The sequence below is a fragment of the Triticum dicoccoides genome, chromosome 4B (assembly GCF_002162155.2).
Source record: "Triticum dicoccoides isolate Atlit2015 ecotype Zavitan chromosome 4B, WEW_v2.0, whole genome shotgun sequence".
In the NCBI taxonomy this organism is placed as follows: Eukaryota; Viridiplantae; Streptophyta; class Magnoliopsida; order Poales; family Poaceae; genus Triticum; species Triticum dicoccoides.
Window position 1 is genome coordinate 372,035,424 of NC_041387.1, and position 14,429 is coordinate 372,049,852.

General features: G+C 42.5%; 1 protein-coding gene across 2 annotated transcripts; it reads right to left on the reverse strand.

Annotated features, from left to right (window-relative positions):
* Positions 1–797: 797 nt before the first annotated feature.
* Positions 798–6,947, reverse strand: LOC119296194 (RNA-binding KH domain-containing protein RCF3-like). 2 transcript variants are annotated; one of them, XM_037574579.1, is made up of 8 exons: positions 6,792–6,947; positions 4,922–5,497; positions 2,768–3,190; positions 2,417–2,674; positions 2,062–2,328; positions 1,926–1,975; positions 1,344–1,415; positions 798–1,245 (listed from the first exon to the last, which is right to left on the reverse strand). In XM_037574579.1, the coding sequence occupies exons 2-7, from the start codon at positions 5,492–5,494 to the stop codon at positions 1,367–1,369; spliced, it is 1,620 nt and encodes a 539-aa protein (XP_037430476.1). In that variant the 5' UTR covers positions 5,495–5,497; positions 6,792–6,947; the 3' UTR covers positions 798–1,245; positions 1,344–1,366. The 2 variants fall into 2 exon arrangements, with proteins under 2 accessions (XP_037430476.1, XP_037430475.1); XM_037574578.1 differs by having other exon boundaries at positions 798–1,250.
* Positions 6,948–14,429: the final 7,482 nt, after the last annotated feature.

The following is a 14,429-nucleotide window of genomic DNA, read 5'->3' on the forward strand; positions in this document are numbered from 1 at the left end:
CACTGCATTAGCTGATGGTCTCTGTGATTACACAATCTGTTTGGTTCAAGCAAGGTTTGTTTTCCCATTACAACACAGCTCTGACGCAGGATAGCTTGGGACGCCTGAAAACAGAAGGAAAAAAAGGACCGCGGCTCGCCCAGATCCAGCACCAGAACAAAACTAAACAAACCGAGATCGATCCAGAACCAGCCCAAACAAGGCCAGATCAACGAACACAGACGCATACAGAGAAGATCTCTCCTGGTCCAGAGGCTGTTGGTACATCGATTGCCAAATGAATCCAAGATTTAGCGCACTGGATTCTATAGATTCGTCGGTGGGCGAAAGGAGACGGATGAGAGCAGGGAGGTTGCCAGCGCAGGTGCTTGCTGCTGCTCAGGGTCTCTGGGCCTCAGGCCTCTTGGTGAGGAGAAGGTTGGGATGAGAGGGCTCTTGGTGAGGAGAAGGTTGGGACAAGTGAGACGGCATGCGGTGTTAATCCCAATCCAGCTGGGATGGTGTTATCCCAATCCATCTGGGATGGGCCCTTTTGGGAATTGTGTTATCCCAATCGAGCTGGGATGGGCCCTTTTTGGAATTGTGAAGCACCGCATCTGATTACAGGGTGACTGAAACCCGAAACAACTGAATCAAACATGTGTATGGTATTCACAAGCCGATGTAATCGGAAGACAGCAAAAATTCTCCTATATCTTGCACACATTTTGAGCTCGTTGATTTAGGATTTCAAGTTGTAAGTCGTAGTGGTATCTCATGGTTACTGTTTGCAGACAGGACCAAGCCTTGGTAAAATATTCTGAACTACTACTGCTAAGAATGATAGTATGTATCAATGAAGGAATGCATATTTGCAAGCAAGGGCAAGTAGCATCTCCTAAGTTTTGGATGGCGAATAGGGGACCAAGTCTCTCGCACAAACTACTAAGCAGGTTTTAGGACAACAAATACAGATTCTTATATGTGACCTTCCAATACACAGGTTCAGAACATTTACGGCAGGGCATCACACACAGGCCCGGAGGAAAAGATAGAGTAAATGTATTCTACTAGGGAAATCAGAGGGTTTATGGCATCCAGACAGGTCCTCTTAAGCAAAGCTTCCAGGTTGGGCCATACTCTCAGTCATCTGGTTTGGGTAGGGGCTCCAATAAGCAGGCTCCAAACTTCATTGGTCTTGGCTGTTTTCAGTAAAGGATTGGGCAGGGGTGCAAATGTGAAACGGACAGGTTCATCGGAAGAGAGCTGAGCTGGGTTCAATGTGTTTCAAAGGCAGATGTGGTTAGAAGCAAGTATTGAACATGTAGTCACTATATACATGTCAACACGCAGAGGAACCATACCTGTTGATTCGACAACCTGCATTTTAATAGCCATAGCGTTTTCCAGATGAAAGATAGGTAGAGCCAGATAACCTGATAAAAAATTTGCAAACAGTACCAAGTGAAAAATTACATATGGAATAAAGATAAGCATACAAAGATAAAAATGGAATATTAAGTAAACTTGGCCTTGGCCAAAGTTTGCACAAAATGATACTCCCTCCATCTCATAATATAAGATATTATTACAACCAACATATCAGTACATTGGTTCTAATAACATCTTGTATTATGGGACGGAGGGAGTAATAGACAGCAATATATCGAGTGTAAAGAAACATTAATATTTTGGTTAAAAAAAACCATGCCTATACATGTGCCGCTTAATTGTGATTAGGTGCTAGGCGACAGCAGAACGGCAAGCGATTATTGTAATAGCCGTTTGCTTAATCGTGCCTAGGCATGCCGTATAGGCAAAGTAGGCGCTAGAGGCAGAACTAGCAATTTACACTTAGGCTTTTTTTAACGTTTTTTCCCTACACAGAACTATGGTCAACAACGAGAATATGTATACAGGGTGACTCAAAAAAAAGTCATCCTTACCCGCTGCTGCCAGAACCACCACTGTAAGCACCATAGCCGCCTCCGTAGACCTAGAGATGGTTTCAGTTCGTATTGTGGGATAAGAAACCTGACAAAATGTTGGCAGGATTCGCAATGAATAAAATGGATGCTATACCTGGGAGCTGCCATAATTTGCATAACGGTCAACAGGAAGCACATCGTCTGATGCACGATATCCAATGGAATATGGATAATCGTGCCCAGCAGACTTACTGTCTCTGCTTAGATACTTTGGCTCATCGGGCACACTAGCAGGCAAAGGGTGATATGGGATCACAGGTGGAAAACCTGATAAAGCACCTTCTCTTTCAAAGAAGTTGGCTTTCAGCCTTGTAGTTATTTGCACAAGAGCATGCCTTGCAACATCAAGATCTCCGCCGATCTGTTGTACATGACAATTACAACAGTAAATATTTTTTATGGCAATAAGGAGTCGTGAAACAAAGAACATCAGAAGTTAAAATTGTTACCTGGACCATCTCTTCATCGTCCGATGCTACTTTTGGAACATCCTCCTTCGAAATGATCCGTATGTTTGCTCTCGATGTTCTTCGTATCTCCGTAATGATTGAACCACCTTTGCCGATCAGGCACCCTATCCGTGATGTCGACACCAACAAACGTGTAGTATATGATGGCTCCCCCGATTCTGCATCAATTTTCTCACTGCATCTTGGCTGTAAACGGACTGTAGCATCAATTGTTGGAGAGACAGGATCTTCAAAGAACTGCATGGCACGGAAAATTAGAATTAACCAGGACCTGCTACTAAAATAAACATGGAAATGTATCATGCAAAAACTGAAGAAGAGAGAAATTACCTCCTTTGCCGAAACTGTAATTATACAGTCATCTTCAGCACTCGAACTATCCACTTTGATAAAAGCTCCAGATTCTTGCCTAATCTGTTTGATAATTCCACCTCCTTTTCCAATTACACCTCCGACATTCGCCGCAGCACAAAGCAGACGCAGGGTAAACTCTTTTGCAGAGCTCACCTCCCTCCGTGGTTGGTATATAGAAGGCCAATCTCCCACTATATCACCTTTGTATCGTCCATAAGGACTAACCATAGGAGTAATCCCTACAACTGGTGCAGTAGAGGAACTACCAAGGCGGGAGCCCGCTGGAAAAGGTTGGGTTAAGCTGGACGCAAGGAGATGCTGTGACCTGGATGGGTTGCCATGGAGGCGAGATGACACTTGGAGAAGAGCTTTTCTAACTACAATCGGATCCCCAATTATCTAGTTTTAAAATGATAAAAAAAATGTTATATATTTATGATTTCACAGTGACACTACAAAACAATACAATAATATACAGGACTAATTTTCTGTACTCCTGGGAGTATGTACTCCCATCTTCAATATACCTCGTATACGCATTGATTATACCTCTTTATCATTCTCAATATACTTTATTAAATATTCTAAGATACCACAATATGAGTTTTGTTGAAAAAATATCATTTGTGACGTACTTTTTGTAATATACTCCCTTCATTTCTTTATTTAAGGTGTATAATTTTTGGCACGGTGACCAAGGCACATAATTTTACACAACTTAGGACGAAACTAACCTTGGCTAAATCATTTATTAGCGGCAAGTAAATCATTTGGAAGAGATACACGCAACCGGGGGAGAGATATTTTCCTTTCCTTCTCTATAATGAGAGATACATGCAATCACGGGAGAGATTCTTTTCTTGTCTTGGAGGGCTAAAGACGGAATTACGAGGAATTAAAAGAAATGCACCTTACATTGTGGAATTTTATCAAAAAACAAATACACCTTATATAAAGGAACGGAGGGAGTACCTTTTTCACATACAAACAAATCAATATATACATAAACCTTCGAAAATATGAGACACACATGATATTTTTCATGAAACTCATTTTGGGGTATCTAATACTCCCTCCGTCCGGAAATACTTGTCATCAAAATGAATAAAAGAGGATGTATCTAGATGTATTTTAGTTCTAGATACATCATTTTTTGTCCATTTTGATGGCAAGTATTTTCGGACGGAGGGAGTAATTAATAATGAAGTATATTAAAAATAATAGAGGTATAAAACATTCATCTATGTGGTATATGAGGGGTGGGAGTACGTACTCCTAGGAGTACACAACCATTTTCCTAGGCTGCAGAATATGAACTATTTGTATGTCATATATATATATAGAAAGTCTATTCATCACCCAGGGTGCAGAATAAGTTATTCTTCACCCGAGTTAACCTTACGGTCATTTCATAAATAAATTACATTTGAAATACAAATAGTTACATTCATATTAATTCACTGCGTAAAATTTGGCATAAGAAAAAAGGTATAGGTCATAAGAAAAAAAAACTGCATTTTATGTATATTTTACACTATGTTTTTACATCTGTAATTTTACGTAACATAAAATATTTTTTACGGCGATTATATATTTTATTGCGTTCTCTTTGTACATTTGAAATAAGACAAAATTTACGGAACGTAAAATTACGGTGCATTGATATTAAAATAGAGGGGGGGGGGAAGAATAGTCATATATATATATATTAAACTAAATAAACTGAAGAACATATATCCATTTATTAACATGCCCGTTATTCAATTAATGAGTACAAATTTACAACCAGAGCATATGAAATACCTACTGCACATAAACAAGTAAACATTTGTTGTAGTAGATACTCCCTTCGTTCCTAAATGTAAGTCTTTTTAGAGATTCTAATATAGACTACATACGGAGCAAAATGAGTGAATTTACACTCTAAAAAATACGTCTATATACATCCGTATGTAGTTCATATTGAAATCTCTAAAAAGACTTATATTTAGGAACAGAGGGAGTATTTAGTAAGGCTACGGATACCACATGTCCACATGTACTATATAGAAGAGAGGATATACTTGCTATACGAGTATAGTAGTACACCTGTACATTTATTGCAGGAAAAAGGAGGGGAAAATGACTAACCAGGAGAAGTTCATCACCACTAGTAGCACATGCAGGAAGGTGTTCATTACTAAGAACACGTATTTGTGAACCAGTGTCGCTGCGGATTCCCTGGATGATATGCCCACCTTTTCCAATAATGCATCCAATCTGATCAGATGGCACAAGCAACCGAACAGTAACTTGACCTAAACCCATTTCATTTTCTTCGTTCACAGGACCATCATCTGTGGCAAGCTTCTCATGAACCCTAAAGAGAGCATCTTGAGCAGCGCAAACCTTATCTTCAGTATCTTCAATAATATTAGTCTCCCTGCTTGAGCTAAATATTGTTATGACTCGGTCATCGCAGTTAGGGACACTCTCACCAATCCTAATCTTAGCTTGAGTATCGCTCCTCAGCTGCTTGGCAATTTCTCCACCCCTCCCAATTATACTCCCTATTTTCCTAGAAGTGCAAAGGTAGCGATAGACAGTGTCATCTGGACCAGGAGCATATGTATCACCACCAGGATTTCTTCTCTTGCCACCTCCATTTTCAGCATAATCAGACTGCCGCTTTCCATGACTGTTCCTGTGCCCAGGACCGACCATGATCTAAAAGCAGAGACAGAATAGCCAGCGACATAGAATACCGTGAGAACTAAATACAAACTTAAATAGAAAAAATCTTCAATGCCAGTAATAACACAGCATGTCATGTGGTACATTAGGATTCTTCATAAAGAGGGTAATATTTATTTTCCATCAAGCTTTTCCCCTCCAAACCAAGGTAGCATCAGGCAGCAGCTAAGACCCTCGATACCATATGATAGTAAAAGATGATAGCTTCCAAATAAAAGCATGCATCACTCACCTGGACCTACTTATGTTGTGTGCCCATGTTAGGACCACCAAAAATGAAGCAAATATTAAAATCCACCAGGTGGAATTGAGGGCTATAGCAGATTGCAGGCCAACGCTTAATCAATGCACATGGCAAAATCAACTGCGGTTATAAATCCTTGCCAAATCAAACACGGAAACCAAATGCATGCTTCTGACTAGAGAACATCTCCAAGAAAGACATCCAACTCAACGAGAAAATAATGAATTTTGGTCGCTTTAATACATAATCATCCCACAGGAAAAGATGTAATTTTTTTCAAATAAGAGCATGCATTACCTGTACCAATATCTGCTGTCCATGTTAGGACCACTAAAAATGTGGCAACCCTTAAAATTGACCGGGTGAATTTTAGGATTATGCCGCTTAGTGAACGCACATAGCAAAATCAATTGAAGTTATAAATCCTTAACAAATCAAATATATAGAAACCAAATACATGCCTCTCACTAGACGAAATCTACTTAGACAAGACCTCTGCAGACAAAAGAGTCTGTTTGACAAGAAAATAACGGTTTCGGACTTTCGGTCTCTTCAACACATACATGAGCCTCTTTCTGGGCAGGTGAATTAACAGGAGAACAAATCTTTGGAAAAACCTAAACAGAGCCCATACGAAAATGAAACACGCAGGCATCTACCGAAAATCAAAACCAAAAGGGCCCGCTCTATCCATCCTCTCATTACGGAGCGCCAACCTCCCAGATAAGTACCCCAAACTTCACTTCGGGAGGTACATCTAAAGGAACTTGCGCGTCAAGACAGACGCACATGAACCCCAATTCACCTGCCTTTAGTACAAACAAACGTTTATACTATCATTTACTCAACCGCGCAGCAAACAAATCATCAAGAAAGTGGATGGATCATATAACTGACGAGGATGTTCACGGGCGATCCTCGGCTGTAGCTCACGGCGCGGGCAGCCATGTGGGAGGGGGCAGACCAGCAAAACAGTGGAAACGAAGGGAGGTAGAAGGGGTGGGGGGGGGGAGGAGAGCTCACCACGCCGGCCGCCGGAGAAGGGTACCAGATCTGGCGTACGGAGACGAGGAGAGAACGACAAGTCGATGAGTCTCACGGAACAGAAGGGGGCTAAATAGCGATTTGCACCCTGGGTGAAGGCTCTACCAACTTCCAACACAAAAGAAAAAGGTGAAGATTCAGATCGAGCAATCATCCTCGCAAGGACTTACTTTAATAATTTCTTTAAAAAAAATTGAGTGGATCCTCGCAAGGAGCTTTTCCTTATATGTCGCTTATTGCAACGTGAAAGGAGGGCTCGCCTCTGGTGCCCGCACGTATGGGCTGGCCCATTTAGCGCGTTTTGCTATCGATCGATGCGTTCGCTGCGTTTTCTTCGGGCATGTCAATGTTTTTCTCGGGTTTTTTATTTACTTTTCCTCTTACGTTTGTATTTTCTGATTCCTTGTTTTTCTTCAACTAGTTAGTCTGCACGTGCACGTCTTAATTGATCAATGTAGACCGCAATACAACATGTAAATAATACTCCCTCTGTCTCAAAATAAGTGTCTTGAGCTTAGTACAATTTTGTACTAGAGCTAGTATAAAGTTGAGACACTTATTTTGAGATGGAAGGAGTAAGTGTTTTCCCCTTTCATGTCATCATTCATAATTCTATGACCTCTCTCTTATCCCAACTACATCTATCTATTTTCAGATTGGCAACGGGCAGTAGCCCAATGGTTAGAATCATGGTGGCATGCCTAGTAACCATAATTCGACTCCATCAGAAGCGAATTTCACTTTACAAAAATATTTCACCAACGGGCAAGGGCTAGCCATGCAGGCCTAACCGCCCAACCATATTACCACTGGCCAGGCTTTTCTTCTACTCACCCACATCTGTTGTTATTCTTCGGCGACGGCAGCCTTACACCGTAGCTGAACCAGTGAAGCCTCGTAGTCCCCTCCACGTGGGCATCCACCTACTTCGTCTTCCCTGGCCCCGCGTCATTCTTTTTCTAGGCCTCGCTGTCGTCAACCGCCTTGATGCTCTCATCGGAGGAGGACTTTAGTCGGTGAGGCTGGCAGCTGGACCCACCAGCTACATCTTTGAACACAAGGAAGTGCCTCCTTATTACTCGTAAAATAAAAATGATTCCTCTCCTGACAGCTGGGACTCAGCAGCTATATCTTCGCATGTAAGGAAGTGCGTCATTGTCCTCCCTGACAGTTGGGACCCATTAGTTATATCTTCGCACAGAAGGAAGGGCGTCCTTATCCTCCCTGACGGCTAGGACCCACCCGGTCGAAGCATACATAGCGTTGTATGTCTGGTCGCGAACGTGTATGTACATACTGGTCAATCGGTCTCTCTGCAACGATGTACCTTGGTCAAGCAAGCAGCGGCATGTGTAGTAGTAGAGCCCCTGACGTAGCAGTTCAGGCAATCCCTTCTAAACTGTGTACACGTACGTACAGCCACATGCCAAAAAATACGGCCACGTACATACACACGGGCGGGGTCTCGAACGCCTACTAGCGTATACGTACAACCAGGGCTCGTGTACATTGAAAGGCAACTGATGGCAGCAACGGTGTCTTGTTCATCGAAAGACAGCCGACTGGGTCGGAATGGAAAAACAGCGGTGTGTTCATCGGGAGGCAATAGAATGCGTCATGTTCATTGGGAGCCAACCGGCTTGGATGGAACAGCCGAAACAAAGCCTGACGTATGCTACCTCTTGAGCTTGCATTGGTTTTTTCCCTTGAAGAGGAAAGGGTGATGCAGCAAAGTAGCGTAAGTATTTTCCTCAGTTTGAGAACTAATGTATCAATCCAGTAGGAGATAACGCACAAGTCACCGAATACCTGCACAAACAATCAACAACTTGCACCCAACGCGATAAAGGGGTTGTCAATCCCTTCACGGTTACTTGCAAAAGTGAGATCTGATAGAGATAGATAAACGGTAAAGTAATATTTTTGGTATTTTTGGTTTATAGCAGAAAATAAAAGATTGCAAAATAGTAGATCAGAAACTAGTAAGATGTAAAAGAGATTCAATATAATGGAAAAGAGACCCGGGGGACATAGGTTTCACTAGTGGCTTCTCTCAAGATAGAAAATATTATGGTGGGTGAACAAATTACTGCCGAGCAATTGATAGAAAAGTGCATAGTTATAATAATATCTAAGGCAATGATCATGAACATAGGTATCACGTCCGTGTCAAGTAGACCAAAACGATTCTGCATCTACTACTATTACTCCACACATCGACCGCTATCCAGCATGCACCTAGAGTATTAAGTTCATAAAGAACGGAGTAACGCATTAAGTAAGATGACATGATGTAGAGGAATTAACTCAAACAATATGATGAAAACCCCATCTTTTTATCCTCGATGGCAACAATACAATACGTGCCTTGCTGCCCCTACTGTCACTGGGAAAGGACACCGCAAGATTGAACCCAAAACTAAGCACTTCTCCCATTGCAAGAAAGATCAATCTAGTAGGCCATACTAAACCGATAATTCGAGAAGACTTGCAAAGATATCAAATCATGCATATAGGAATTCAGAGAAGAACCAAATAATATTCATAGATAATCCGATCATAAATCCACAATTCATTGGATCTCGGTAAACACACCGCAAAAGAATATTACATCGAATAGATCTCCAAGAACATCGAGGAGAACACGATATTGAGAATCAAAGAGAGAGAAGAAGCCATCTAGCTATTAGCTATGGACCCATAGGTCTGTGGTAAACTACTCACACTTCATTGGAGAGGCAATGGTGTTGGTGAAGAAGCCCTCCGTGATCGAATCCCCTCCGGTAGGACGCCGAAAAAGGCCCATAGATGGGATCTCATGGGTACAGAAGGTTGCGGTGGTGGAAAAGTGGTTTCGTGGCTCTCTAGGATGTTTTTAGGGTATAAGAGTATATATATAAGCAAAGGAGCTAGGTCAGGGGAGCTACAAGGGGCCCACAAGGTAGGGGGCGTGCCCTACCCTCCTAGGCGCGCCCTACTGCCTCGTGGCCGCCTCGTCGCGTCTCCGACTTCATCTCCAAGTCTTCTGGTTTCCTTTCGGTGCAAGAAAGATCATCGTGATTCGTGAAAGTTTCATTCCGTTTGGACTCCGTTTGGTATTCCTTTTCTGCCAAACTCTAAAATAGGCAAAAAAAACAAAAACTGGAACTGGGCCCTCAGTTAATAGGTTAGTCCCAAAAATAATATAAAATAGCATATAAATGTCTATTAGACATCCAAAACAGATAATATAATAGCATGAAACAATCAAAAAAAATACGTTGGAGACGTATCAAGCATCCCCAAGCTTAATTCCTGCTCGTCCTCGAGTAGGTAAATGATAAAAACAGAATTTTTGATGTGAAATGCTACCTAACATATTTATCCATGTAATTTTCTTTACTATGGCATGAATGTTCAGATCTGAAAGAGTCAAAACAAAAGTTTAATATTGACATAAAAATAATAATACTTCAAGCATACTAACAAAGCAATCATGTCTTCTCAAAATAATATGGCCAAAGAAAGCTACCTTACAAAATCATATAGTCTGGCTATGCTCCATCTTCATCACACAAAATATTTAAATCATGCACAACCCCGATGATAAGCCAAGCAATTGTTTTCATACTTTTGATGTTCTCAAACTTTTTCAATCTTCACGCAATACATGAGCGTGAGCCATGGATATAGCACTAAGGTGGAATAGAATATGGTGGTTGTGGAAAGACAAAAAGGGAGAAGATAGTCTCACATCAACTAGGCGTATCAACGGGTTATGGAGATGCTCATCAATATATATCAATGTGAGTGAGTAGGGATTGCCATGCAACGGATGCACTAGAGCTATAAGTGTTGCTACCTCTTGAGCACTGCGTTGGTTTTCCCTTGAAGAGGAAAGGGTGATGCAGCAAAGTAGCATAAGTATTTCCCTTGGTTTTTGAGAACCAAGGTATCAATCCAGTAGGAGGCTACACGCAAATCCCTCGTACCTACACAAATAAATAAGAACCTTGCAACCAACGCGATAAAGGGGTTATCAATCCCTTCACGTCCACTTACAAAAGTGAGATCTGATAGAGATAATAATAAGATAAATATTTTTGGTATTTTTATGATATAGATTGGAAAGTAAAGATTGCAAAATAAAATAGATCAGAAACTTATATGATGGAAAATAGACCCGGGGGGCATAGGTTTCACTAGTGGCTTCTCTCAAGATAGCATAAGTATTACGGTGGGTGAACAAATTATTGTCGAGCAATTGATAGAAAAGTACATAGTTATGAGAATATCTAGGCATGATCATGTATATAGGCATCATGTCCGCGACAAGTAGATCGCAACGATTCTACATCTACTACTATTACTCCAAACACCGACCGCTATCCAACATGCATCTAGAGTATTAAGTTCATAAGAACAGAGTAACGCATTAGGCAAGATGACATGATGTAGAGGGATAAACTCAAGCAATATGATATAAACCCCATCTTTTTATCCTCGATGGCAACAATACAATACGTGCCTTGTTGCCCCTGCTATCACTGGGAAAAGTACACCGCAAGACTGAACCCAAAGCTAAGCACTTCTCCCATTGCAAGAAAGATCAATCTAGTAGGACAAACCAAACTATAATTCAAAGAGACTTGCAAAGATAACAAATCATACATAAAAGAATTCAGAGAAGATTCAGATATTGTTCATAGATAAACTTGACCATAAATCTATCGGAAATATGCCCTAGAGGCAATAATAAAATGGTTATTATTATATTTCCTTGTTCACGATAATTGTCTATTGTTCATGCTATAATTGTATTGACCGGAAACCGTAACACATGTGTGAATACATAGACCACAACAAGTCCCTAGTGAGCCTCTAGTTGACTAGCTCGTTGATCAACAGATGGTCATGGTTTCCTGACTATGGACATTGGATGTCATTGATAACAGGATCACATCATTGGGAGAATGATGTGATGGACTAGACCCAATCCTAAGCATAGCACAAGATCGTGTAGTTCGTTTGCTAGAGCTTTTCTAATGTCAAGTATCATTTCCTTAGACCATGAGATTGTGCGACTTCCGGATACCGTAGGAGTGCTTTGGGTGTACCAAACATCACAACGTAACTGGGTGGCTATAAAGGTGCACTACAGGTATCTTCGAAAGTGTCCGTTGGGTTGGCACGAATCGAGACTGGGATTTGTCACTCTGTATGACGGAGAGGTATCTCTGGGCCCACTCGGTAATGCATCATCATAATGAGCTCAATGTGACTAAGTAGTTGGTCATGGGATCATGCATTACGGAACGAGTAAAGTGACTTGCCGGTAACGAGATTGAAAGAGGTATTGGGATACCGACGATCGAATCTCGGGCAAGTAACGTACCGATTGACAAAGGGAATTGTACACGGGATTGCTTGAATCCTCGACATCGTGGTTCATTCGATGATATCATCATGGAACATGTGGGAGCCAACATGGGTATCCAGATCCCATTGTTGGTTATTGGCCGGAGAGCTGTCTCGGCCATGTCTGCATGATTCCCGAACCCGTAGGGTCTACACACTTAAGGTTCGATGACGCTAGGGTTATAAGGAAGATTTGTATGTGATCACCGAATGTTGTTCGGAGTCTCGGATGAGATCCCAGACATCACGAGGAGTTCCGGAATGGTCCGGAGGTGAAGATTTATATATGGGAAGTCATCATACGGTCACCGGAAATATTCGGGGGTATACCGGTATTGTACCGGGACCACCGGAGGGGTTCCGGGGGTCCACCGGGTGGGTCCACCTGCCCCGGAGGGCCTTATGGGCTGTAGGTGGAAGGGAACCAGCCCCAAGTGGGTTGGGCGCCACCCCCCTAGGGCCCATGCGCCTAGGGTTGGGGGGAACCCTAGAGGGGGCGCCCCCTCCCCCTTGGCCGCCCCCCCCTCTAGATCTCATCTAGAGGGGCCGGCCCCTTCCCCCTTCTCCCTATAAATAGAGGGGTGGAGGGAGGGGTGCAGCACGACATCCAAGGCGCAGCCCCTCCCCTCACCAACACCTCTCCTCCTTCGCAAGAGCTTGGCGAAGCCCTGCTGGAGAGCTGCCGCTCCATCACCACCACGCCGTCGTGCTGCTGCTGGAGCCCTCTTCCCCAACCTCTCCCTCCTCCTTGCTGGATCAAGGCACAGGAGACGTCACCGGGCTGCATGTGTGTTGAACGCGGAGGCACCGTTGTTCGGTGCTTAGATCGGATTCGGTCGCGATCTGAATCGCTACATGTACGACTCCTCCAACCGCGTTCTTGCAATGCTTTCCACTCGCGATATTCAAGGGTATGAAGATGCACTCCCCTCTCTCTCGTTGCTAGTTACTCCATAGATTGATCTTGGTGATGCGTAGAAATTTTTTAATTTCTGCAACGATCCCCAACAGTGGCATCATGAGCTAGGTCTATGCGTAGTTTCTATGCACGAGTAGAACACAAGTTTGTTGTGGGCGTCGATTTTGTTAATTTACTTGCCACTACTAGTCTTATCTTGTTTTGGCAGCATCGCGGGATGAAGCGTCCCAGACCGACCTTACACACGTATGCTTACGTGAGACAGGTTCCATCGACTGACATGCACTAGTTGCATAAGGTGGCTAGCGGGTGTCTGTCTCTCCCACTTTAGTCGGATCGGATTTGATGAAAAGAGTCCTTATGAAGGGTAAATAGAAATTGGCATATCACGTTGTGATTTTGGCGTAGGTAAGAAATGTTCTTGCTAGAAACCTATAGTAGCCACGTAAAAACTTGCAACAACAATTAGAGGACGTCTAACTTGTTTTTGCAGCATATGCCGTGTGATGTGATATTGCCAAAAGGATGTGATGAATGATATATGTGTGATGTATGAGATTGATCATGTTCTTGTAATAGGAATCACGACTTGCATGTCGATGAGTATGACAACCGGCAGGAGCCATAGGAGTTGTCTTAATCTATTGTATGACCTGCGTGTCATTGAATAATGCCATGTAATTACTTTACTTTATTGCTAAACCGTTAGCCATAGTAGTAGAAGTAATAGTTGGCGAGACTACTTCATGAAGACACGATGATGGAGATCATGGTGTCATGCCGGTGACGATGATGATCATGGCGCCCCGAAGATGGAGATCAAAAGGAGCAAAATGATATTGGCCATATCATGTCACTATTTGATTGCATGTGATGTTTATCATGTTTTACATCTTATTTGCTTAGAACGACGATAGCATAAGTAAGATGATCCCTCATGAAATTTCAAGAAAGTGTCCCCCCTAACTGTGCACCATTGCGAAGGTTTGTTGTTTCGAAGCACCACGTGATGATTGCGTGTGATAGATTCTAACGTTCGAATACAACGGGTGTAAGCCAGATTTACACAAGCAAAACACTTAGGTTGACTTGACGAGCCTAGCATGTACAGATATGGCCTCGGAATACAAGAGATCGAAAGGACGAACATGAGTCGTATAGAAGATACGATCAACATGAAGATGTTCACCGATGATGACTAGTCCGTCTCACGTGATGATCGGACACGGCCTAGTTGACTCGGATCATGTATCACTTAGATGACTAGAGGGATGTCTATCTGAGTGGGAGATCATTAAATA